The following is a 27,844-nucleotide window of genomic DNA, read 5'->3' on the forward strand; positions in this document are numbered from 1 at the left end:
CTGGAGGGAGCAGCTGGATGGGGGGCTCTGGACCTGGAGGGAGCAGCTGGAAGGGGGCTCTGGACCTGGAGGGAGCAGCTGGATGGGGGGCTCTGGACCCGGAGGGAGCAGCTGGAAGGGGGGCTCTGGACCTGGAGGGAGCGGCTGGATGGGGAGCTCTGGACCTGGAGGGAGCGGCTGGATGGGGTGCTCTGAACCTGGAGGGAGCAGCTGGATGGGGGGCTCTGGACCTGGAGGGAGCAGCTGGATAGGGGGCTCTGGACCTGGAGGGAGCGGCTGGATGGGGAGCTCTGGAACTGGAGGGAGCGGCTGGGGGTGGTGCTCAGAACCTGAAGGGAGCGGCTGGATGGGGGGCTCTGGACCTGGAGGGAGCGGCTGGATGGGGGGCTCTGGACCTGAAGGGAGCGGCTGGATGGGGGGCTCTGGACCTGGAGGGAGCGGCTGGATGGGGGGCTCTGGACCTGGAGGGAGCGGGTGGATGGGGGGCTCTCGACCTGGAAGGAGCGGCTGGATGGAGGGCTCTGGACCTGGAGGGAGCGGGTGGATGGAGGGCTCTCGACCTGGAAGGAGCGGCTGGATGGAGGGCTCTGGACCTGGAGGGAGTGGCTGGATGGGGGGCTCTGGACCTGGAGGGAGTGGCTGGATGGGGGGCTCTGGACCTGGAGGGAGCGGGTGGATGGAGGGCTCTCGACCTGGAAGGAGCGGCTGGATGGAGGGCTCTGGACCTGGAGGGAGTGGCTGGATGGGGGGCTCTGGACCTGGAGGGAGTGGCTGGAGGAGGGCTCTGGACCTGGAGGGAGCGGCTGGATGGGGGGCTCTGGACCTGGAGGGAGTGGCTGGATGGGGGGCTCTGGACCTGGAGGGAGCGGCTGGATGGGGAGGGCTCTGGACCTGGAGGGAGCGGCTGGATGGGGGGGGGGCTCTGGACCTGGAGGGAGTGGCTGGATGGGGGGCTCTGGACCTGGAGGGAGCTGCTGGATGAGGGGCTCTGAACCTGGAGAGAGCGGCTGGATGGGGGACTCAGAACCTGGAGGGAGCGGCTGGATGGGGGGCTCTGGACCTGGAGGGAGCGGCTGGATGGGGGGCTCTCGACCTGGAGGGAGCGGGTGGATGGGGGGCTCTGAACCTGGAGGGAGTGGCTTGCTGGGAAGCTCTGAACCTGGAGGGAGCGGCTGGATGGGGGGCTCTGGACCTGGAGGGAGCGACTGGATGGGGGGCTCTGGACCTGGAGGGAGTGGCTGGATGGGGGGCTCTGAACCTGGAGGGAGCAGATTGCTGGGAAGCTCGGAACCTGGAGGGAGCGGCTGGATGGGGGGCTCTGGACCTGGAGGGAGCCGTTGGATGGGGGGCTCTGAATCTGAAGGGAGCGGCTGGATGGGGGGCTCTGAACCTGGAGGGAGCGGCTGGATGGGGGGCTCTGAACCTGGAGGGAGCGGCTGGATGGGGGGCTCTGGACCTGGAGGGAGCGGCTTGCTGGGGAGCTCGGAACCTGGAGGGAGCGGCTGGATGGGGGGCTCGGGACCTGGAGGGAACGGCTGGATAGGGGGCTCTGGACCTGGAGGGAGCGGCTGGATGGGGGGCTGTGGACCTGGAGGGAGCGGCTAGATGGTGGGGGCTGGAAGTGAGAGGCTGGAGAGCGGTGCAGGGGCTGGAAGCGGAGAGCGAACGGCTGGAGATAGCGTGGGGGGGTGGGGAGCGGGGGGCGAGTGGCCGAAGTCCACGGTGGCGGTGGGTGTGGGGAGCGGCTGGAGAGCGGTACGTCTTGCCGTGATAGGACTAACTGGTGCATGCGCAAGAAAACGCTCTCCTCCTCCCTCATGGTTCTTAGGCATATCAATGAAAATGAAAGGGACCAAATGAAATACTGAATGTACTTTGTGGGAAAAATTCCTTAAGCATGATATTTTTCAAGTGATCTATTTTGAAAATAGTGCAAAAGTTAGTTCAGTGCCTTAACCATCTGCAAACATCATTTTGCCATACAGAAAATGTCAAGGACAAGAAAAGGCGATTAAGCCAATTAGGTGATCCCTCCAGAATTCTAACTTACCTAAACTAGTATTCCTCCAGTCGTCCAATTCACCCCATTCCAGCATCTATCCAATACTCCAACTCACCCATTCCTGCATCTATCCAGTACTCCAAGTCACCCATTCCAGCATCTATCCAATACTCCAACTCACCCATTCCTGCATCTATCCAGTACACCAAGTCACCCATTCCAGCATCTATCCAACACTCCAAGTCACCCATTCCAGCATCTATCCAATACTCCAACTCACCCATTCCAGCATCTATCCAATACTCCAACTCATCCGTTCCAGCATCTATCCAATACTCCAAGTCACCCATTCCAGCATCTATCCAATACTCCAACTCACCCATTCCTGCATCTATCCAGTACTCCAAGTCACCCATTCCAGCATCTATCCAATACTCCAACTCACCCATTCCTGCATCTATCCAATACTCCAAGTCACCCATTCCAGCATCTATCCAATACTTCAACTAATCCAGTCTAGCATCCATCCAATACTCCAACTCACCCATTCCAGCATCTATCCAATACTCCAACTCACCCATTCCAGCATCTATCCAATACTCCAACTCACCCATTCCAGCATCTATCCAATACTCCAACTCATCCGTTCCAGCATCTATCCAATACTCCAAGTCACCCATTCCAGCATCTATCCAATACTCCAACTCACCCATTCCAGCATCTATCCAATACTCCAACTCACCCATTCCAGCATCTATCCAATACTCCAACTCATCCGTTCCAGCATCTATCCAATACTCCAACTCACCCATTCCTGCATCTATCCAGTACTCCAACTCACCCATTCCTGCATCTATCCAATACTCCAACTCACCCATTCCAGCATCTATCCAATACTCCAACTCATCCGTTCCAGCATCTATCCAATACTCCAAGTCACCCATTCCAGCATCTATCCAATACTCCAACTCACCCATTCCAGCATCTATCCAATACTCCAACTCACCCATTCCAGCATCTATCCAATACTCCAACTCATCCGTTCCCGCATCTATCCAATACTCCAACTCACCCATTCCTGCATCTATCCAATACTCCAACTCACCCATTCCTGCATCTATCCAGTACTCCAAGTCACCCATTCCAGCATCTATCCAATACTCCAACTCACCCATTCCAGCATCAATGCAATACTCCAACTCATCCATTCCAGCATCTATCCAATACTCCAACTCATCCGTTCCAGCATCTATCCAATACTCCAAGTCACCCATTCCAGCATCTATCCAATACTCCAACTCACCCATTCCTGCATCTATCCAATACTCCAACTCATCCGTTCCAGCATCTATCCAATACTCCAAGTCACCCATTCCAGCATCTATCCAATACTCCAAGTCACCCATTCCAGCATCTATCCAGTACTCCAAGTCACCCATTCCAGCATCTATCCAATACTCCAACTCACCCATTCCTGCATCTATCCAATACTCCAAGTCACCCATTCCAGCATCTATCCAATACTCCAAGTCACCCATTCCAGCATCTATCCAATACTTCAACTAATCCAGTCTAGCATCTATCCAATACTCCAAGTCACCCATTCCAGCATCTATCCAATACTCCAAGTCACCCATTCCTGCATCTATCCAATACTCCAACTCACCCATTCCTGCATCTATCCAATACTCCAACTCACCCATTCCTGCATCTATCCAATACTCCAAGTCACCCATTCCAGCATCTATCCAATACTCCAAGTCACCCATTCCAGCATCTATCCAATACTTCAACTAATCCAGTCTAGCATCTATCCAATACTCCAAGTCACCCATTCCAGCATCTATCCAATACTCCAAGTCACCCATTCCTGCATCTATCCAATACTCCAACTCACCCATTCCTGCATCTATCCAGTACTCCAAGTCACCCATTCCAGCATCTATCCAATACTCCAAGTCACCCATTCCAGCATCTATCCAATACTCCAACTCAACCAGTCCAGCATCTATCCAATACTCCGTCACCCATTCCTGCATCTATCCAATACTCCAAGTCACCCATTCCAGCATCTATCCAATACTCCAAGTCACCCATTCCAGCATCTATCCAATACTCCAAGTCACCCATTCCAGCATCTATCCAATACTCCAAGTCACCCAGTCCAGCATCAATCCAATACTCCGTCACCCATTCCTGCATCTATCCAATACTCCAAGTCACCCATTCCAGCATCTATCCAATACTCCAAGTCACCCATTCCAGCATCTATCCAATACTCCAAGTCACCCATTCCTGCATCTATCCAATACTCCAAGTCACCCATTCCTGCATCTATCCAATACTCCAACTCACCCATTCCAGCATCTATCCAATACTCTAAGTCACCCATTCCAGCATCTATCTAATACTTCAACTAATCCAGTCCAGCATCTATCCAATACTCCAACTTACCCATTCCAGCCTCTATCCAATACTCCAAGTCACTCATTCCTGCATCTATCCAATACTCCAAGTCACCCATTCCAGCATCTATCCAATACTCCAACTCACCCATTCCTGCATCTATCCAATACTCCAACTCACCCATTCCTGCATCTATCCAATACTCCAACTCACCCATTCCAGCATCTATCCAATACTCCAAGTCACTCATTCCAGCATCTATCCAATACTCCAACTCACCCATTCCTGCATCTATCCAATACTCCAAGTCACCCATTCCAGCATCTATCCAATACTCCAACTCACCCATTCCTGCATCTTTCCAATACTCCAAGTCACCCATTCCAGCATCTATCCAATACTCCAACTCACCCATTCCTGCATCTTTCCAATACTCCAAGTCACCCATTCCAGCCTCTATCCAATACTCCAACTCACCCATTCCTGCATCTATCCAGTACTCCAAGTCACCCATTCCAGCCTCTATCCAATACTCCAACTCACCCATTCCTGCATCTATCCAGTACTCCAAGTCACCCATTCCAACATCTATCCAATACTCCAACTCACCCATTCCAGCATCTATCCAATACTCCAACTCACCCATTCCAGCATCTATCCAATACTCCAACTCACCCATTCCAGCATCTATCCAATACTCCAATTGACCCATTCCTGCATCTATCCAATACTCCAACTCACCCATTCCTGCATCTATCCAATACTCCAACTCACCCATTCCAGCATCTATCCAATACTCCAACTCACCCATTCCAGCATCTATCCAATACTCCAATTGACCCATTCCTGCATCTATCCAATACTCCAACTCACCCATTCCAGCATCTATCCAATACTCCAACTCACCCATTCCTGCATCTATCCAATACTCCAACTCACCCATTCCTGCATCTATCCAATACTCCAACTCACCCATTCCTGCATCTATCCAATACTCCAATTGACCCATTCCTGCATCTATCCAATACTCCAACTCACCCATTCCTGCATCTATCCAATACTCCAACTCACCCATTCCTGCATCTATCCAATACTCCAACTCACCCATTCCTGCATCTATCCAATACTCCAACTCACCCATTCCTGCATCTATCCAATACACCAACTCACCCATTCCAGCATCTATCCAATACTCCAACTCACCCATTCCTGCATCTATCCAATACTCCAACTCACCCATTCCAGCATCTATCCAATAGTCCAAGTCACTCATTCCAGCATCTATCCAATACTCCAACTCACCCATTCCTGCATCTATCCAATACTCCAAGTCACCCATTCCAGCATCTATCCAATACTCCAACTCACCCATTCCTGCATCTTTCCAATACTCCAAGTCACCCATTCCAGCATCTATCCAATACTCCAACTCACCCATTCCTGCATCTTTCCAATACTCCAAGTCACCCATTCCAGCCTCTATCCAATACTCCAACTCACCCATTCCTGCATCTATCCAGTACTCCAAGTCACCCATTCCAGCCTCTATCCAATACTCCAACTCACCCATTCCTGCATCTATCCAGTACTCCAAGTCACCCATTCCAACATCTATCCAATACTCCAACTCACCTATTCCAGCATCTATCCAATACTCCAACTCACCCATTCCAGCATCTATCCAATACTCCAACTCACCCATTCCAGCATCTATCCAATACTCCAATTGACCCATTCCTGCATCTATCCAATACTCCAACTCACCCATTCCTGCATCTATCCAATACTCCAACTCACCCATTCCAGCATCTATCCAATACTCCAACTCACCCATTCCAGCATCTATCCAATACTCCAATTGACCCATTCCTGCATCTATCCAATACTCCAACTCACCCATTCCAGCATCTATCCAATACTCCAACTCACCCATTCCTGCATCTATCCAATACTCCAACTCACCCATTCCTGCATCTATCCAATACTCCAACTCACCCATTCCTGCATCTATCCAATACTCCAATTGACCCATTCCTGCATCTATCCAATACTCCAACTCACCCATTCCAGCATCTATCCAATACTCCAACTCACCCATTCCAGCATCTATCCAATACTCCAACTCACCCATTCCTGCATCTATCCAATACTCCAACTCACCCATTCCAGCATCTATCCAATACTCCAACTCACCCATTCCAGCATCTATCCAATACTCCAACTCACCCATTCCAGCATCTATCAACTACCCGGGGACGACAGTGGGATAGTGGTAATGTCACTGAAATAGTAATCTAGAGGCCCAGGCTAATGCCCTGGTGGCACAGATTCAAATCCCACCACAGCAGCTGGTAGAAAATAAATTCAATTAATAAATAAAATTCTATAATGATGCCATGAAACTATCATCGATTGTCATAAAAACCCATCTGTTTCACTGATGTCCCCTCATGGAAGGAAATCTGTTGTCCTTACCTGGTTTGGCCTACATGTGACTCCAGACCCACAGCAATGTGGTTGACTCTTCATCATCCTCTGAAATAGCCTAGCAAGCCATTTAGTTGCCAAGGGCGATTAGGGATGGGCAATAAATACTGGCATTGCCAGTGATGCCCACGTCCCATGAAAGAATAATAATAAAACTCCAACTCTCCCTTTCCAGAATCCAGTAGCATTTAGAATTCCTCTACTATCATTCCATGCACTATCTTACTGGTAAACTGCTTCAAATATTTAGCAACCTTTTGAGTGAGGCCTTTTTATTCTCAGATCTGACTTAATTTAATTTAAATTTATATCTTCTGGCCTTATTGATGTTGAGGTAGTATTCTGGGTTAATTTACACTAAAGTACTATCTGGATTTATCTTATCCATGCAACTTAATCCTTTATATACAGTAATAAGCTTCTGCTCAGTCTTAGCTCTGAACTATCCACCTTAATCATGGCTGAAACCACTCAAAGCCTAATGTGAAGCCTACCTGCATGTGTAGACATGATTTTTCCGAACACTTCTCCTGAAGAAACCTTTGCATCCATCACAGCTGGAAGCACCGTAGTGTTTCCCTGTTGCACGATCACCACAGATTGAGCACATGGCGGTCACAACATTGTTCATCAACACATTAATATTACTAGCTTCTGATGGAATGGTCTCTATGAAACAAAACATCAATGCAATAGAAACATTAGATTTTCAACACTAAAACATTTTTTGCACAGTTTGGAGGCCTGCCCCATGTCAGAGACCTTCTCCAATAATGGGGAGCTCTCACCAGACTACCATTTCTCTACAAGATTAGTCTAGAGTAGCATCACAACATTTCCTCACAATTAAGCCCACGTGTTTACGGCCAGAAAACAAGACATGTTACAGCTAGATCTGAATGTTCTGTATCAATCCAGTAAAGTTGGCACAGACACTGAATTTTCTTAGTGTGTGCCAGGACAAGGAACCTCGCACACTGCCAGCACATGTGTTAATTGTGAGAATAAGGTCTCACAATTGATTTTTTGACTTTAGACAAAGTCTCACTCACACAAAGCTGCTTATCCATATAAAATGGCTGTATCTATTTGAAAGTAAAGAAGAAAACAGAACCTTGCACAACCACAGGATGTCCCCAACACTTTACAGCCAATTAAGTACTTTTAAAGTATAGTTACTGTTGTAATGTAGGAATCGCAGCAGCCAATTTGTGCACAGTAAGATCCCACAAATAGCAATGAAATAATGGCCAGGTAATCTGTTTAGTGATGTTGGGTGAGGAATAAATATTGGCAGGACAATGAGAAAAACTCCCTAACTCTTCTCCAAAATACTGTCATGGGATGTTTTTTTTACATTCATCTGAAAGGGCAGGTGGGCTTTGGTCTAACATCTGATCTGAAAGATGACACTTCTGACAGTGTAGAATATTGGACATGTTGCACACTTGTGAAGCCTCTATTCAGGTACTGAGAGCTGCACCGTTAACCTTGCTCATACATTCTCTCATGAATAGCCCCATCAATTCAGTTAATCACTTAATCACTTCACACATTGTTTTTATTATATTTTTACAACTCTTTTCCCTTATATTTATTTTCATACAATAATACATCTCTCCTAATTTCTCATTTCACAGTCCTATTTCTACTCTTCATTAATATATTTTATCATTCTTCCAATTTCAGAAACTCTTTAATAAGAGGAATCTGGTGGTGAGAAGAGTGTTCTATCAACATTATACCAGTCTTATTTGCCCCGGGACACATGCCAAAAATGGTTATTGGGTCTGTTACGACCAGGTGAGCAATGTGTCCAGGGGTCTTTGGCTGTCTTCACCTGGTCTTATTGTAACAGGGTTTAATTTTAAACACATTGTTTAAAGCTCCCCTTTTTGTGAATCCGTGTTCACAGTTTCCAATTAGAAGGCAAAGAACTGAGCACAAACAGGCTTTCATTGGTTTAAAGCAGAAAGAAGAAATTTATTAAAACCTTAAACTCAAACTATAATACGGTGCACGCCTACAGATATACGACAGGCTCACGCTAGCATGCATGTGCAATATAAAAATGCAAAACAAGGACAGAAAAGAGCAGAAGAAAAGATAAGGAAAACAGTTTGAGGCAATATCTTGAGACTGTTTCTCGAGCTCGCTGAAGTCCTTGATTTGAAGTTATAGTCTTGCATTTTGTTGGGGCCCAGTAATCTTCTTAAAACTTTGTTCATGTGGCAAACCTTTCTCCCTTTGAGTTTCTCATGTCTTCAATGGTTTCAGTTCCCTGAGAGATGAACAGGCAGAGGAGATGTTCTTAGTTCCAGGAGAGCACATGGCATTCTCTCTGGCAATTCCTTTATTTGGGAGTTCAAATTCAAAAAGCTCCCAGAGTGCTCAGCAGGTTAGTTATATGACTACCTCCTTATATGGAACAGTCTCTTCAACATCCTTGGTTGCAGATTCAAATTTCTCTGTCACAGCCAGACAGCCATGTGACCAAAACTGCTCCTACCACTGTATTGGAGGAACAGGGATTGGCTCTCTTTGGAACGGGAGGCTCCAGGAGGCTTTCCAGACGCTCTCCCACCTCCGCTCCCCCCCTTTTACGTAGGGTAGTGGGGGGTGGGCTGAAAAATGGCCCGCCCACCCCAGGCCAATCAAGGCCCTTAAGTGGCCACTTAACAGCCACTTAAGGGCCTTTGCCCGCCTCCACACGCGGATTATACGCATAGCAAGCGGGCGTCCTGGAGCCGGGAAAAACCACCAGTGAAAAGCAGGCGGCTTTTGATCGTCTCAGGGGATGGGGGGTGGCCTTGCTTATCGGGCATAGGGTTCCCGATGGAGGGCTACCCCCACTACCCCAACCAGCCCCAAGAACCAACATGCCCCCCTCTGCCTCTCTGCACTAACGCTCTCTTTCACCACACCATTAACATACCGTTTGCCTTTGCTCCATGACCTTCTGAACAGTTATTCTCTGTGACCTCGTCCTATCAACACCTTCTCTTTGGTTATCTCTTGCCCCACCCCCGCTTTACTTGCTTAAAACCTATTACATTTCTAATATTTGCCAGCTCTGATGAAGGGTCACTGACCTGAAACATTAACTCTGCTTCTTTCTCCACAGATGCTGCCAGACCTGCTTAGTATTTGCAGCATTTCTTGTTTTTTTATTGGAACAATTGAAGCCTGGTGTCCCGTAAAATGCGGGTCAGATCCCCAGATGAGGCTGAAGCGGGTTCGCCACCAACTTTTCAGTCGGTGGCTGACTCCTGTCCGCCCAACGTGAAATCTTGGCCCAAGTTAAAAATCAGTGGAAACACAGAAAAATCAAATTTGGCACACTGTAGTTCTGGTTAATGCACACTGCAGCTTTCCTTGTTGGGCACAGGGAGCATTTAATTTCTCCCTACACCAATAGGCAGCCTTGATAAGGAGATGTTGGGATAAGGTTAATGGTGCGCACAAGTTCCTTTTGTTACACATTGTGAAGACAAACCGAAGTCTATTGCTCACTTAGTCCAGCACCTGTTCCCTCAAATTTGTTTTGCTCATTAAATCTGACTTTAACTCCAAATTTTCTGACTAAAAATATTTTGTTTTGTTTTATTTTTGATTTGAAGAGCGCACATTTGTTTGCAGCTGATTTCAATTGGGTTTTCTGACCGATATTCTGAAAAATAATCCTGAAATCAGAAGTCCAATGCACTTGTAGTTATTTTTTAACACAACTGGAAGTAGATGAGAAATTAATTTACGACTCTGCATCAATGTACTAGAATCAATCTACTACAGAGGGTTCATTGCACATTCCTTTAAAATTATGGCTTTAATTAGTTTAAAAACTTCAAGCTAATATGGAAACGATCATCTCAACACAGAAATAAGTATGCATTTGGAAAAATCCAGTTTTCATAGAGTACGTGCATATTCTATGAATGGTGTTGAAATAGCTAAGAATTACATAGAATGCACAGGACAGGAACTGACTAGCTAAGCTGTCACGGAACTGTATTTTTTCTCCTCTGTTTGAAACAGTGTGCCTTTAAGACTTTGTTAAAAAACAGTGTACCTTTAGGACAGAGAGAGAAGATCTATATTTCTGAGAACAGTGTGCCACAGCTGCATTTGTTACCTAGGCAACAGCAGGAGAGTGAAGAGGTCACATGGTATAATGTTTCAATTTAATTGTGTGTAAAAACCAGCTAAAACCACTTTAGAAAGACACCAGCAAAGTGTGCTTACTGAAGGAAAGGAGCTGTATATTTCTCTCAACAGAAATTCTACAATGAGCTGTTGGCCATGTTAATTGCCTAAGGAGGAAAAAACTCTTTAAAGAGACCATTTGTATTGCCGGAGGTAGCAAAATTAATTTTCTTTGCTTTACTACAAGAAGTCTTTGCTTCAAGGTTGAATCTCTCTAGACTGATTGTGTTTTCTGGAATTCGCAATAAAGTTTCGACTAACAGACTGTCGGTTTTAAAACTCGAGCGGACCTATTACTATACTCCTTGTTTAAAGAACTGTGTGATGCCTGCTGCAGCCAAAGTGTATGAATTCCTATCTATTGAAGGAATGTTTCATCAAATCCATGTGGAGACTTTGAATGACATTTCATTATTTTTACACTAGGAAACCTCACCCATCAGGAACATAACCCACAAAGACTATCAATCCAGTTATTTATTTATACTTAGAAACAGCTAATTTTTAAAACACATTTTTTAAAAGAAACCAGTTAACCGTGATTTTTGAGTGTATGTGTGTGAATGGGGAGATAGGCTAAAATAAGAAGCCATAAGGTCTTTCGACATAGATTTAGCTTAATAACATTTAAGATTTAGTTTTAATAGTTAATTTGTTGTTGCATAAAGATACCTGGTTTGGTCTGTTTAATTCTGGGCATTACTAGAGTATTTAATTTGACTGTTTTCCAGTTGGATGAGAAAACTTTAGAGTCATAGAGTCATACAGCATAGAAACAGGCCCTTCGGCCCACCGCGTCCATGTCGACCATAATGCCGATCTATCCTAATCCCACCTGCCTGCATTAATTCCATATCCCTCTCTGCCTTGCTCATTCAAGTACCTGTCCAGATGCCTCTTAAATGTTGCTACTGTTCCTGCCTCCACCACCTCCTCTGGCAGCACATTCCAGATACCCACTATTCTTTGTGTGAAAAATTTCCTCCTTTGATCCCCTTTAAACCTCCTTCCTCTCACCTTAAATCTATGCCGTCTAGTTTTAGTCACCCCTACCATGGGAAACAGACTCTGGCTATCTACCCTATCTATGCCTCTCATAATTTTATATAGCTCTATCATGTCACCTCTCAGCCTCCTTCACTCCAGGGAAAACAGACCCAGCCTATCCAATCTCTCTTTATAACTCAAGCCCTCCAAACCAGGCAACATCCTTGTGAATCTTTTCTGCACTCTCTCTAGCTTAATCACATCTTTCCTGTAGTGCAGCGACCAGAACTGCACACAGTACTCCAAATGCGGCCTAACCAACATCATGTGCAACTGTAACATGATGTCCCAACTCTTGTACTCAATGCCTCAGCCAATGAAGGCAAGCATGCCACACGCCTTCTTCACCACCCTGTCTACCTGTATTGCCACTTTCGGGGATCTATGTACTTGCACCCAAGGTCTCTCTGCTCAACAACACTCCGCAGGGCCCTGCCATTCACTGTATATGTCCTGCCCTGGTTTAACTTCCCAAAATGCATCACTTTGCACTTGTCTGCGTTAAATTCCATTTGCCAATCCCTTTCCCACTTTCCCAGTTTATCTATATCCTGTTGTAACCTTAGACAACCTTCTTCACTGTCCACTATACCACCAATTTTGGTGCAATCTGCAAACTTACTAATCATGCCCCCTACATTCACATCCAAGTCATTAATATATATGACAAACAACAGAGGGCCCAGCACCGATCCCTGCACACCACTGATCACTGGCCTCCAGTCTGAAAAACAACCCTCCACTACCACCCTCTGCCTCCTATCACCAAGCCAATTTTGTATCCAATTTGCTAGCTCACCCTGGATCCCATATGTTCGAACCTTCTGGACCAGCCTACCATGCGGGACCCTGTGAAAGGCCTTGCTAAAGTCCATGTAGACAACGTCCATCACCCTGCCCTCGTCAATCCTCTTGGTCACCTCCTCAAAAAACTCAATCAAATTCGTGAGACATGATTTCCCATGCACAAAGCCATGCTGACTATCCCTAATCAGACCATGCCTTTCCAAATGCATATAAATCCTGTCTCTCAGAATCCCTTCCAATAACTTTCCCACCACTGATGTAAGGCTCATCAGCCTGTAGTTCCCTGGCTTATCTCTGCTGCCCTTCTTAAATAAAGGCACAACGTTAGCTATCCTCCAGTCTTCCGGTACCTCACCCATGGCTAACGATGATACAAAAATCTCTGCCAGGGCCCCAGCAATCTCCTCCCTTGCTTCCCATAGAATTCTAGGACACACCTGGTCAGGCCTTGGGGATTTATCCACCTTAATGCACTTCAAAACCTCCAACACCTCCTCCTTTGTAATGTTGATATGCTCCAGGATATCGCTATTCCCTCCCTTGAACTCACTAGCTTCCATGACCTTCTCCACGGTAAATACAGATGAGAAGTATTCATTTAAGACCTCGCCTATTTCCCGTGGCTCCACACATAGATTACCACACTGATCCTTAAGGGGACCTACTCTCTCCCTAGTTATCCTTTTACTCTTAATATACTTAAAGAATCTTTTAGGATTCTCCTTTATCGTATCTGCCAGGGAAATCTCATGGCACCTTTTCGCCCTCCTAACTTCCTTCTTAAGTGTACTCCTACACTCCCTATACTCCTTGAGGGACTCGCTTGATCCCAGCTGCCTATACCTGACATATGCCTCCTTCTTTGTCCTGATCAGACCCTCAATATGCTTCGTCAACCAAGGTTCCCTAAACTTTCCAGCCTTGCCCTTCCATCCAGCAGGAACATGTCGACCCTGAACTCTTCCTATCTCACTTTTAAAGCCTCCCACTTGCCAGATGTCCCTTTACCTGTAAACAGCCTCTCGCATTCAACTTTTGAGAGTTCCTGGCTGATGCTATCGTTATTAGCCTTCCCCAAATTTAGGACTTCAACCTGAGGACCAGTCCTATCCTTTTCCATAACTATCTTGAAGCTAATAGAGTTATGGTCACTGGTCCCAAAGTGGTCCCCCACTGACACATCAACCACCCGCCCAGCCTCATTTCCTAAGAGGAGGTCAAGTGTAGCCCCTTCTCTAGTAGGGCCATCCACATACTGCTTCAGAAAACTAACCTAGACACATTTAACAAATTCTTCCCCATTTGATCCCTTAATAATATGCTGTGACCTGTGGAGAGATGGGATTGAATTGACAGTGCATTGCCCCCACCTTGGTCATAACAAACCCAATAGGACTATGCCCTGCAATAGGTCTGTATATGTTTATGCTCCACATCCAGCCTCCTCCCGCCCCTCTTCTATCCCTTTAACCCTATCAGCATAACCCTTCAATGAAGTTGAAGGAGACCTAGGAGTCTCAGTAGATTTGATGTTAAATATGTCCAACCAATGCAGAGCAACAATCAACAAAGCTAATAGGATGAATTAAATGGACAAGACAATAGGATACAAGTCAGAGGAGGCAATAATCAAACTGTACACACTGTGGCCAGATGCCACATTGAATACTGGTTGCCAATAAACGAGAGAGCCAGTCTCCAAGTTATAAGGATAGATTGGGGCATTTTAGCTTGGAAAAAAGGCATTTGTGGGGGATCTTATAGAGATAGATAAGATTTGTTAAAATATTGAAAGAGTTAACCAGGAGTATTGCTTTAAATTAGATTGTATGAGTAGAACTCGGGTACAAAGATTCAAACTAATAAAAGGTAATTTTAGGACTATCATCAGAAAATTCTTCACACAAAGATTGATTGATAGGTGGAATAAACTTGAAAATAGAGTAGTGCAGGCAAAAAGCCTGGAATCATTTAAGAAACAATGTGATGTTATAATGGCCAGATCTCTCTGAACTGATGCATTGAGATGGGCTGAATGGCCTTCCTCATCTCTAATTATCTTGTGATCTTGTAATCGGCTAAATGCTTTGCATTGTTGTTTTTGCCCTTTTCCTTTCTTTCAATAACATTCGCTTTGCATCCTCTCCCTGCTGAGAAGCTGGGCTGCCAATGAGCTTCCAGGGCTCACTTAATGTCATTCTTGGGGCAATGATAAGGAATTTGAGAGAGTGGGCTGGGGTGACACTCTCTTTGCCAATTCTCCCTTCTCACTGTTGGGCAATTCCTGACCTCTCCAGCAAAGCACACAATGACGTGGGTGAGATTGAGAATGCTAGGTGCAAACCTGGACCTCAGCCATCCATGACATGGCGAAGTTCAGCACCACTGCATCCTGGCAGCCTCAAGGTGCCTATATATGCGTGTTGGTATGAAAATATATTTCATTAAATGCTGGTAAACACTGTTATTCTGCTATTGCGGAAGAATATAATATTACAGAGGCTCCATCAGTTTGGATTGTGCGTTTTTGATACTTATTGTGCATATTCAAATAATGGGCTGAATTTTCTGGAGATGGCAGAAACCCTGCTGCTGGGGCCAAAAGTGTGAGGCAACCTGCTTCAGCGGGTGGTGGGACCCGTGGCGGCATATTGCCAGTGGCTGCCAATTAAGAGGCCGCCGTCGGGGCTGCTTTCCAATTAAGGATGGTGACCCACCCTCAAGAGCTGCTGACCCAATCAGAGGGCCGGAAGCTCAGCAGCCTCAGCAGCACCACCACTAGTGGTGGCAATTGCTGAGGCTGCAAATGCAGGGAGAGGGCGCCTCAATGGCTGAACAGTCTTGGAGCAAGGTAAGTTGGGTTGGGGATAGCTGGATCCTGGCAGCTAGAACAAGGTAATTGAGGATATGAGAGGGAGCCATGAAGCACCAGCAGCGTCACTGCTACAAGGGCGGCATTGGCCCCAGGGAGTCCCTCCATGGGCCATGGAATGCCCATAATGGAGGACTCCCCTGCCCCCACAGAGCCTGCTGGGAGGCTGCCAGGTTCCACGGACCCTCCCAAATGACTGCAGTGGTGGGAAGTGGCCCTTAATTGACCACCTTAAGTGGCTCAATTGACCTCCCAGTGGGTGTCCAAGCTGCCAACTTTCCCGCCGCTGACAAAATAGCATGGCGGCTGGAAGATGTCAGGCACCCCCTCCACACCTTCCCGTGCCATTTTGCCAGCCCTTCCCGCCTCTCAGCCTGTCCGCAAAGGGCCCAAAAAATTCTGGCCAATGATTTTATAGAAAAACATAAATCTTTGCGGCTGTGTTAAGAAGTTAAACCTGTAATTTAATAGGCTTGGCTCTAAAAAAAGTGCAGGAAAATGACACTTCTCTGCATAACACATATCAAATTAGTGTTTTATTGATAACACATGGCTCTAAATAATGGCAGATGACACTTCAATGTCAGCTACATCTTCATACTTAATCAGCACTGCCAAAAGTGGTCTGTTTATGCAGGGAACAAAACAGGGAACAAAATATTATTTCATGGTACAAAGTGTGGAAAAACACAGAACATTTTCCAAACTACAGAAAACTTTTACAAACATTGCAAAATCGGAGGCAAAACAGCTTAATTTAAGAACCAATCAAAATTATGACCTTTTTGTTTGGCTTTTTATGACTGCATTATATTGATAGTATCGGGTCTAGCATCCTGCAGAGCCTCCTGACCTCAGCATCCAATTTCTCAATATGTACTCTTGGTTTTGCAAATATAAATCAGATACCACAGTGTAGAAATTGCTGTTCACGTGACATTTGGGCTTTGGCTCAGTTAATGCAGAAGGTTATGGGTTCGAGTCCTATTCCATACCAATAACATAGCAAACTGGGCTCACTTTTCAGTGTCGCATTGTTGGAGGTACCATCAATCTGATCAGACATTGTCTACCTGTTCCCGTGTTTCAGGTGAATATTAAAGATCTTGTGACACTATTTGAAGAATAGAGATATTCTGCCCAAAATTTCGTTCTTCAATCTAAAACAGATTAACTAGTCTTTCATTTAAAAAAAAGAATGTACTTTTATACAAACTCCTTTCACATCCTCAGGACAGTCAAAGCACTTCATAGTCAATTATGTATTTTTCTGGTCTAATAACCATTGCAATGTAGGTAAACATGACTGCCAATTTTCACACATCAATGAGATAATGATGAGATAATCTGTTTCAGTGGGGTTGATTGTGGGATATGTGTTGGCCAGGGCATCTCTCGTACCCTTTTCTTTGTCAACTTTCATCTGGGAGGTCAGATGGAAGCTCAATTTAACATCTCATCCAAAAGACAGGATCTCTGACAGTGTAACACTTACTCAAGGCTTTACTGAAGTATCAACCTAGATCATGGCTGAATTTTTCAAGGCCTTTGGCGACAGGATGGGAGGTGGGAAGGCTGGAAATATGACAGGGGGAAGGCGTCAGGAGAGAAGCCAGTGGCAGGAACCTCAGCAGCATGGCCACCCACCAGGCAGACAATGAGCCACGTAAGTAGCCAATTAAGGGCCACCCTAACCCCGCCAGCATTTTGCCTGTGTTGGGAGGGCCAACCGCTGCTTGGGGAAACCACCAGGTAGACCCTGGCAGCCTTCCAATGGGTTCCCAAAAGGGGGGGCCCTCCTTAATGGCTGCTCCATGGTTCACAGAGGGGCCACCAGTGGCAATGGCTGCACCCACAGCTAAGGCACCACCACTGGAATATGACCCCACCTCCCGATTGCCAGGGCCTGCCTGCCTGGCCCGGCATGGTTGAAGACACTTACCTTCTCTTAAAGAGTGCTTGGCATTGAGGCGCCCTCTCCTTCATGCTGCAACCTCAGCAGTGGCCACCTATAATGGTGCTGCTACTGAGGCAGCTGAGCTGCTGGCCCTCTGATTGGGCCGGCAACACTGAGAGGCGGGCCGCTATCCTTATTGGATGGAGGTCCCGGAGACGACTTCTTAATTGACCGCCACAATTTAAATGTCACCCCCAGGTCCCGCCACCCACCAGCACGGGGTCGGCTTCTGCTTTTAGTCCTGGCAGCTAGACTTTTCGCCATCTGAAAAAATTCAGCCCCATGTGTTTGAGTCTTGAGTCAGAACCCAAAACCTTCTTATTCAAAAGCCATAGTTTTTTCTCGAGGCCTACAGTTTCAGATTTAAATCTATGGTTGTTTATTTCTAAACCAAACTAAGCTTACTGCTCTTTTCCACACTTTTTTAGTACTTACCAAAGAACTCAAATAAATTTTCTGTTTTTATTTCAGCAGATGATGAAAGCTTTGTTTGATCAATGTTAATGTACAATACTCCAAAGACACGTATGCTGCTCATTTTGCTCCACATAGGATCTCAAAGAGATTAAAAGGACAGTGTGCACAGTCACATAATGCCATGCATGAGTAGTCCATCTTAATCCTGATAAATATTTAATAGTTTACCAACAAATGTTATACACAGATCAGCAGTTCTGTACATTGCAAATAATATTAAGTGATTTTCTACCACAGTGCATATAATTGTTCAATGGTTCAATTCTATTAAGCAGGAAAAAAACAGATACCACTAAACAGAAACATGCATCTGACACCACAATGATTAGATTATCAAAATGCCTTTGCTTCTGCGGTTTAGATTGAGAGTGGATTTCAATTTAGAAAGTTGAACACTGAAATTAATCATTGGGGAACACTTTATATTTGGATCAGAATATCATAATTAATTGTTTTGCTTGGATGAGTAGTTCCAGATAATTGGAGTGGAGGTATGTATTTATTTGGACCCAAATGTCTCAGAACTGGCACCGTGAGCTTGGAGCAGAGAAAAATGACAATATAATTTTGACTTGTCACTGTATTTTCCATCTGAAGTGTTTTCTTACTATTGGAATAGTTCTTTAAAGCCATCTCAGCCTTCATGACAGAAGATGCAAATTATATAACAGAAATAGAGGGTAACCAAGGGGCTAATAAGTATGAGGAACTTAAAGTAATTAATATCAGCAGAGAAAAACTATGGAGAAACTTAAGGGTCAAAAGCTGACCTGATGGCCGACATCCTGGTGTTCTAAAAGAGGTAGCTGCAGAGATAGTGGATGCACTGGTTATGATTTTCCAAAATTCTCAAGATTGTAGAACGGTCCCAGTGGAATGTAGCAGTGGCATTCAAGAAAGGGAGACAGTAAGACTGCTGGACAGATGTGAATGATTTGTTGGTGGTAAGAATGTATCCATTCAAGGATGCGTCTTCAATGGAAATGTTCTCACAGGCAGCTCAAAGTGAGTTCCCGACCATGCTGTCCTGGCTTAGAAGGCCTCAGCTGAAACGTGCCTGGATCAGATGTTCCCTGTTGTTGACAGCATCCTGACGAGACCCTCAAGTCCTGCATCGGCCCTGGCCACTTCTGTGCACAGTCTAGGCACTTCTCTACTCTGCATCTTCCTCTTCCTCCTCCTTTTCCACCTCCTCTTCCATCTCCTACTCCTCCTCTTTCTCCAATGAGCTGCATTGTTGCAGGGTTTCACTGTCTTTGAAGGTCCTCTCTGGAGGGCCATGTTATGAAGATTGCAGCAGACCACCACGATGTGCAAGACCCTTGCAAGAGTGTACTGCACCACCTGACACGCCCAAGCTCTGGAGGCGCATCTTCAGAAGCCCAATAGCCTGCTCAATGGTGGTCCTTGTGAGCAGATGGCTATAGATGCAGCATCTCTGTGGTTCTGCCTCGGGGATTCGTAAAGGGGTGAATAGCCATCTCTTCAAGGGATAAACCTTGTCCCCTAGAACTCATCCATGGAGTTTAGGGATGGAATGAAGAGCTGCAGCACCCTAGACTGCCGGAGGATGAAGGCATAATGGCAGCTGCCAGGATAGTGAGCACACACATGCATGAAGCTCTTGTTGCTGCTAAGAAATCGCTTGTATGCTGAGGGAGTGGAAGCCCATTCCTGTTGATGAATATCATTGGCCACTCACTCAGGTGCACTTAACCTTTGATCTGCTGGTATGCTTGAGGCCTTCTGCGACCAGTGGGCACTGCAGGGGCTGGAGTGCATCATTGATGCCAAAAATGGAATTTTAATTTAAGTTTTGTTTAAAAAAAAAACTCAGGTGCACTTGATGGCCACAGGGATGCCCTGTACCTGTGGGAATCCAGCAGTGGAGGTGAATCCCACTCTGTTTTGTGCCTGTGAGGCCCCATCTGTTTGAAATTGTATGTACTGCTCAGCTCTTGCAAGTAGGGCATCAGTGACCTGCGAGATTCCATGGTGTGCAGCCGCTTTAGAGACACCAACAAGCTCTGCTGCTGATCCTTGGAAGGAGGCAGAGGTGAAAAAGTTCAAGGCCACAGTGACTTTGACAGTTACTGGCAGGGAATTGTGAGCAATGCTGCAAGGTGCGAGGTCTTCCGCTACAAGGGTACAAATCTCAGAGACCATCTGCCTGGATATGTGCAGACTCCTATAGCACTGGTTCTCCAACATGTTCAGGTAGCTTCATCTTCTGTGGTACACTCTATGCTGAGGGTATGGCCTCTGTTGCCTTCCTGCCCCTCATTGCTCTCCATTGCCCTCCTCTCGTTTGGGGCTCTGCCTCTGCTGTGGAGGATGTTGACCCTCATCGCCACTCGACCCAATACCTGAGAACCAAAATCCCATCACCAGCTGTTGCCTTACTTGCGCTCAGCTGCACTCACAATAATATCTGGAATCCTCATCCTCTCCTCTTATGTATCAGAGGGTCATGACCCCCTTCACTTCCCAAGGTCATACGGACCACTCTCCCTGAATCCTCTACAGACCTGATGCCACCTGTGAGCCAATGACAGAGTGCCCCTCTCAGCCATGCTCCCTTTTTATGAGCCCACCTAATTTCATGGTGTGACCATGACTGCCTTCCCGCTGTGTTGCAGCCTCCATGTACCTGGATAATCTCGAATCCAGCATGCAACAGCTCACACCAAATTCCAAACGGGCCTGTAATGAGCAGACAATGAGCTTGTTAATAAGATTAATTGGCCTCATTTCCAAATTGGGCATGTTTTCGGGGCCCACCTTCCCCCATCCTCAGGAAAATCGCTGGAGGCAAGAACAACAAAGTAAAACTGGCACGTCAGCTGGCAGCGCTAATTTTCATGTCCGCTCACCACTGTGCCTGCGCGTTAACTCTGTTTCTCGCTCCAGGAATTCTGCCAGACCTGCTGAGTATTTCCAGCATTTTCTGTTTTTATTATTATTATTAATGAAGGAAAATGTTGGCAGGAAAATTCCCAAAAGAATGTATAAATGGTGGACTATTCAGAGAAAAGGACAAAATTAGGAAAACAAATGCAGAAAAATGAACCAGAAATGTAAAAAAACGAATGACTGTGGATCAATAATCTCCACTTAAGAAGCCTACTTGAGAAGTTCAGCTCCCAAGGTTACTGTTACAACCATTTTGTATATGAGGTTGTATATAAGTTGTAATATAAGTTATGGTCAGGGAGATAAACGCCCCTGAAAACACATGTGTGTGGGGTGTGGTGGGGGGGGTGGCGGGGGGGGTGGAAACTGGATAATTGGATCATCCTTGTTTTCAAGCATGGGGGTCACAATACGCAATTACCCTGTGCCTGGTCTTGTTGAAGCAGGAAGCAAACAAACTTCATGCTGCCTCCTTATCTAAATGAATTCAGTGTGTAACCCAGCATGAAACACGCTGCTGACTGGCTGCATACTCAACAGAGGGCACAGCAGTGTGCATGGCTAGCACAATGTACAGCTAGTCAGAATCTCTTAAAGGTAGCCTTCTCCACTTTAAGGAGAACTGCAGTCACGCAACAGGAGCTGCTGCGGACTGTCTCTGGAAAGCTTGACTGGAAGGAAAAGCAGAGCCAATGGAGCAACAGGCAGGAGAGAGGGCTGCCAGATTTTCTGATGCAGCGTTGGAGGCATTAATAATGGATGCGGGAAGGAGGAAAGATGCCATGTTCCTGAGGGGGTTCAGGAGGCCCTTAAGACCCACCCAGAGAAGGAAATGGGAACAGGTGGCCTTAGAAGTCAATTGCCAGAGTATGACCCTAAGGGCCTGGCTGAAGTGCAGGAAAACATTCAAAGACTTCACACGGGTGATGAAAGTCAATGAATGCATCTTCACATGACATCTCCTACTGCTTAATGCACCACGCCCCCATTACTCGCTCATTAGCATTCGAGACTCATGCCTGGTATTCAGGTACTCCACCTCACCCTCACACACTTACCAATGCTGCCACACCCACCTCTCACTGTTTCCATGTACCTACAAATATTCAGCTATGATATCACCCAAACATATTGCAACACACTCACTGACATTCTTCCCTCTTGCAGAACAAGATAGTCTATAACCATAGGGAGCAGCAGAAACCACACCTGCTTCAACTGAGCCCTCTGAAGGAGACGGTGCTCCGCATCATGGGGCCAGATGTTACTGAGGCCATTACATTCAGGATGATGGTATGTTCTAGTGTTATGCCCCTACTCAAATCCCACTTCACCTTCATCCTGCTAGCTGAAGTGTAAGCTGCAGATGGTGTGACTATGGAACTATTGCTATCCAACCCACCCCACTTTCCTCACCCCAACACTCTTCCTTTACATTTCTACTTTCAGATACCCAAGAACTGCTGCCTGGCCAGCCACTGCAGCCTCAACATAAAGGGCGAGAGCTAAACCAGAGCTCTGATGAAGAAGCACCATCACTTGATCTGATAATCGCAACCACAAGCTCAGATACTGGCACTGCGCGAACTTTAGAAGTATAGAGGCGGGATCACCACATGGTGAGTCAGCAGGCGTGACTGGGCTACAGCTAGGCCAGGGGAAAGGATAGATCGTGGGCCAGTTTACCGAAGGGCAAGCTTGCAGATGAGTTCTGCTGCAGAGAACTTAGATGTGGTCTTCAATGGGATGGTGTTCTGGAGAATGCTGATGTGCATGCACACCAAGATGCTTGGTGCATTAGCAGGCCTGCAACAGAGCCTGTTGTCACTGTCAAGAAGCATGAAAGAGTCTGGCTGCAACTTGGCACAGGGCTCCGTCAGAGCTTGGAGCCCATTCTTTCACGCGTGGAACTGGTGGCAACTTTGTGATTGCATTTGTGAATCTAGCTGTGATGCAGCATCTGATGCCTGATGTCTCAGCTTCCTCTGCAGCATAGGTAGAAGCTACCCAGCCACTCAGAGCTGCAGTGGAAGCTCAGACTGAGGTCATGAGAGCCATGTGTACTGACGTGCAGGCTCAGACTGTTGCCATCATTGTTGCAGATACCTGTCCTCAAAGGGTCTTGCTGTGGCTCACAGCAGTCCAGCAATCAGTCCTCCAACAGATTGGTAGGATTGCTGAGGTGCTGCGCCAGTGGAGTGCAGTGACTTGATGGAGCATGAACTTGGATCCTCTCTCAGGACGACAGTATTCTCTGCCTCATTTTATGTGGCACTACCACTGTACTAAATGGCATAGATTCAGAACATATCTAGCAGCTCAAAACTGGGCATCCATGAGACACTGTGGGCCATCAGCAGCAGCAAAATTGTATTCAACCACAATCTGTAACCTCATGGCCCGGCATATTCCTCACTCTACCACTGCCGTCAAGCCAGAGGACCAACCCTGGTTCAATGAGGAGTGGAGGAGAGCATGCCAGGTGCAGCCAGTGCCCTTGCTGTTGCCACTCAGCCAGCCCTGACTGCTGCTGTTCATGCCGAGGTGATGCAGTCCGAAGATGGACCCACAATACCCAGAGTCATCCTCCAAGGCCATCTGCAGTCTACCCCAGTGAAAATCACAGCCTTCCACCAGCCATGCTACAGCCACTGGGATAGCACTCCACAGGAGCAAAGGCCCTTGTAAGACAGGCAGTAAGGCTGTGCACTAAGGTGGACTGTTCAGTTTTGTGTGTATTGGAAGTGGTTTTATTTCAGGAATTTGGTGAAGAGGATGCTGTGATGGTCCATAGCAGATATATTGAAAGCTGGGGAATTGTGGAGCAACTGCAATGTGGGAATGACATCTCAGGGGTACTGGAGTCTCAGCCTCCACTCACAGACATGTCATCCAGAGTGTAGGGGTCCAAATACCTCCTCCCCTCCTCCTCTGCCTCATTTTATGTGGCACTACCACTGTACTAAATGGCATAGATTCAGAACATATCTAGCAGCTCAAAACTGGGCATCCATGAGACACTGTGGGCCATCAGCAGCAGCAAAATTGTATTCAACCACAATCTGTAACCTCATGGCCCGGCATATTCCTCACTCTACCACTGCCGTCAAGCCAGAGGACCAACCCTGGTTCAATGAGGAATGGAGGAGAGCATGCCAGGTGCAGCACCAGGCATACCTAACAATGAGGTGCCAACTTGGTGAAGCTATAACACAGGCCTATGTGCATGCTAAGTGATAGACTGAGCTAAGAGATCCCACAACCAACGGATCATACAATAGGAACATAGGAAATAGGAGCAGGAGTAGGCTATTCAGCCCCACGAGTCTGCACTGTCATTCAACTGAATGATGGGTGATCTTCTACCTCAATGCCATTTTCCTGCACTATCCCCATATCCCTTGATATCTTTAATATCTAGAAACCTATTGATCTCTGTCTTGAATATACTCAATGACTGAGCCTCCACAACCCTCTGAGGTAGAGAATTCCAAAGATTCACCACAGTCCTAAATGGCCTATCTCTTATTCTGAGACTGTGTCCCCTGGTTCTGGACCTGCCCCCCTTTCCCCCCCCCCCCTCCCCGACGCCAGGGGAAACATCCTTCCTGCATCTACCCTGTCGAGCCCTGTAAGAATTTTGTATGTTTCAATGAGATTACCTCTCATTATTCTAAACTCTAGAAAATAAAGGCCCAGTCTCCTCAATCTCTCCTCTTACGATAATCCCGCCATCGCAGGGATCAGTCTGGTAAACCTTCGTTGCATTCCCTCTATGGCAAGTATATCCTTCCTCAGATAAGGATACCAAAACTTACACAATTCTCCAGGTGCAGTCTCACCAAGGCTCCATACAACTGCAGCAAGACCTCTTTACTCCTGTACTCAAATCCTCTTGCAATAAAGGTCAACATACCATTTGCCTTCCTAATTGCTTTTTGTCATGCATCTGCATGTTAGCTTTCAGTGACTTATGAATAAGGACACCCAGGTCCTTTTGGACATCAACATTTCCTAATCTCTCACTATTTAAGAAATACTCTGCATTTCTGTTTTTCCTACAAAGTGGATAACTTCACATTTTTCCACATTATATTCCATTGCCATGTTCTTGCCCACTCATTTAGTCCGTCTAAATCCTCTTGAAGCCTCTTTGTATCCTCTTCACAACTCACATTCTCAACTATTTTTGTGTCATCAGAAAACTTGGAAATATTACATTTGGTCCCCACATCCAAATGATTGACATAGATTGTGGACAACTGGGGCGTAAGCACTGATCCTGGTGGTACCTCACTAATCACTGCCTGCCAACCTGAGAATGACCTGCTCTGTAGTCCTGCCACACCCAGTCATGAATGGCAGTGGACAATTAAACAACTAATCAGAGGAGGAAAACATTCCCTTCCTCAGTGATGACAGAGCCTAGCATGTCAGTGCAAAAGACAAGGCTGAGGCATTTGCAACCATCTTCAGCCAGAAGTGCCGTGGATTATCCATCTTGGCCTCCTCCTGAGGTCCCCAGCGTCACAGATGCCAGTCTTCAGCCAATCCAATTCACTCCATGTGATATCAAGAAACAGCTGAAAGCACTGGATGCAGCAAAGGCAATGGACCCTGACAACATCCCAGCCATAGTACTGAAGACTTGTCTTCCAGAATTAGCAGCTCACCGAGCCAAACTGTTCCAGTACAGCTATAACACTGGCATCTACCTGACAATGTAGAAAATTGCCCAGGTATGTCCTGAACACAAAAAGCAGGACAAACCCAATCTAGCCAATTACTGCCCCATCAGTCTGCTCTCAATCATCAGAAAAGTGAATGGACGGGGTTGTTGACAGTGCTATCAAGTGGCACTTACTCATCAATAACCTGCTCAATCACTGATACTCAGTTTGGTTTCTACCAGGACCACTCAGCTTCAGAAGTCATTATAGCCTTGGTCCAAACATGAACAAAAGAGATGAATTCCTGAGGTGAGGTGAGAATGACTGCCCTTGACATCAAGACAGCATTTGACTGAGTGTGGCATCAAGGAGCACTAGCAAAATTGAAGTCAATGGGAATGCAGGGAATAAAACTCTCCATTGGTTGGAGTCATATCTTGCACAAAAAAAGATTGTTGTGATTTTTGGAGGTCAATCTCAGTCCCTGGATAGCTTCAGGAGTTCCTCAGGGTAGTGTCCTAGACCCAACCATCTTCAGCTGCTTCATCAATCACCTTCCCGCCACCAAAAGGCCAGAAGTGGGGGTGTTCACAGATGATTGCACAGTATTCAGTACCAGTTGCAGCTGCTCAGATACTGAAGCAGCCTGTGCCCGCATGAAGCAAGAACTGGACAACATTCAGGCATGTTGGGCCTTGCATCATTAAGAATTCCACCTGTCTTGCAAATCCATGTGTTCGATCTTACTGCTTCTCTCTGGTCACTGAGAAGATGACAAAGTTCCTGCTCTTTCTGTACTGGGACTCTTACCTCCCTGATGCAGTGATAGTGAACTGCAAGATGCTGCTAATGTTACCCGCCCCTGCGTGGAAGGATCCACTGGCATAGAAACTGAGGACAGCAGTGACCTACACAGCCACTGGCATCGCCATCTCATGCTGCTGTGAGGCTTCAGATCAGGTTGTAGGAGGTGGCACAGTTCAGTCACCATTTCCATGGTGAAGCGTAGAAGCCTCAGACACTGTTCTTGGCTGAGGTGGAGGTAGAAAAAGTGCTCCCAAAAGACCCTTGCTATTTGTGGAAGAGAGTTCTAAACTTTTTTTATGCCTTCATGGGATGTGGGTGTCATTGGCTAGTCCAGCGTTTATTGCCCATCCCTAATTGCCCTTGAGAAGGTGGTGGTGAGCTGCCTTCTTGAACCGCTGCAGTCCATGTGGGGTAGGTACACCCACAGTGCTGTGAGGAAGAGAGTTCCAAAATTTTGACCCAGTGACAGTGAATGAACAGTGATATCGTTCCAAGTCAGGATGTTGTGTGGCTTGGAGGGGAACTTGCAGGTGGTGATGTTCCCATGGAACTGCTGCCCTTGTCCTTCTAGCTGGTAGAGGTAATGGGTTTGGAAGGTGCTGTCGAAGGAGCCTTGGTGAGTTGCTGCAGTGCATCTTGTAGATGGTGGACAGGCATTGGGGAGTCAGAAGGTGAGTTACTTGCCGCAGAATTCCCAGCCTCTGACCTCTACCACCCACTTTGTGAAGAAATGTTTCCCAACTTCTCTCCTGAATGGCCTGGCTCTGATTTTAAGGTTATGTCCTCTTGTTGTAGACTCCCCCACTAGTGGAAAATGTTTATCTCTATCTGTTCCTTATGAAATCCTGAAAACCTCAACCAAATTAACCATTAACCCTCTATATTTCGTGGACTGCTAGTGCAGTTTATTTAATCTCTCCTCATAATTTTATCCATGGAGCCCTGTTAACCTCCTAGTGATATTCTGGAACTGAACTCCTTCCAAGCCTGTAAAAATTATCCTATACCTCCAGCAATCTCCCAATGCCACAGGCTTCAAAGTAAAGCATTTCTACTCGCATTAGCTGATACTGGCAACAGGTACACCTCATTTATTTCATTCTAAGTTACCCTTGAATTTGCAAAAGTTTAGCATGCAGGTACAGCAACTAATTAGGAAAGCTAATAGAATGTTATCATTTATTGCGAGGGGAATT

General features: G+C 46.4%; 1 protein-coding gene across 2 annotated transcripts in view; it reads right to left on the bottom strand.

Moving 5' to 3' along the window:
* LOC137378757 (hepatocyte nuclear factor 4-beta-like) overlaps positions 1 to 27,844 on the bottom strand; it is a 75,833-nt gene that overhangs the window by 38,057 nt on the left and 9,932 nt on the right. For both annotated transcript variants that reach the window (XM_068049139.1, XM_068049138.1), the window contains exon 2: positions 7,390 to 7,564. In XM_068049139.1, the coding sequence (XP_067905240.1) occupies positions 7,390 to 7,526 (137 nt within the window). In that variant the 5' untranslated portion in view covers positions 7,527 to 7,564. The remainder of the gene's footprint in view (positions 1 to 7,389; positions 7,565 to 27,844) is intronic.

The sequence above is a fragment of the Heterodontus francisci genome, chromosome 17, assembly GCF_036365525.1.
Source record: "Heterodontus francisci isolate sHetFra1 chromosome 17, sHetFra1.hap1, whole genome shotgun sequence".
NCBI classification, from domain to species: Eukaryota; Metazoa; Chordata; class Chondrichthyes; order Heterodontiformes; family Heterodontidae; genus Heterodontus; species Heterodontus francisci.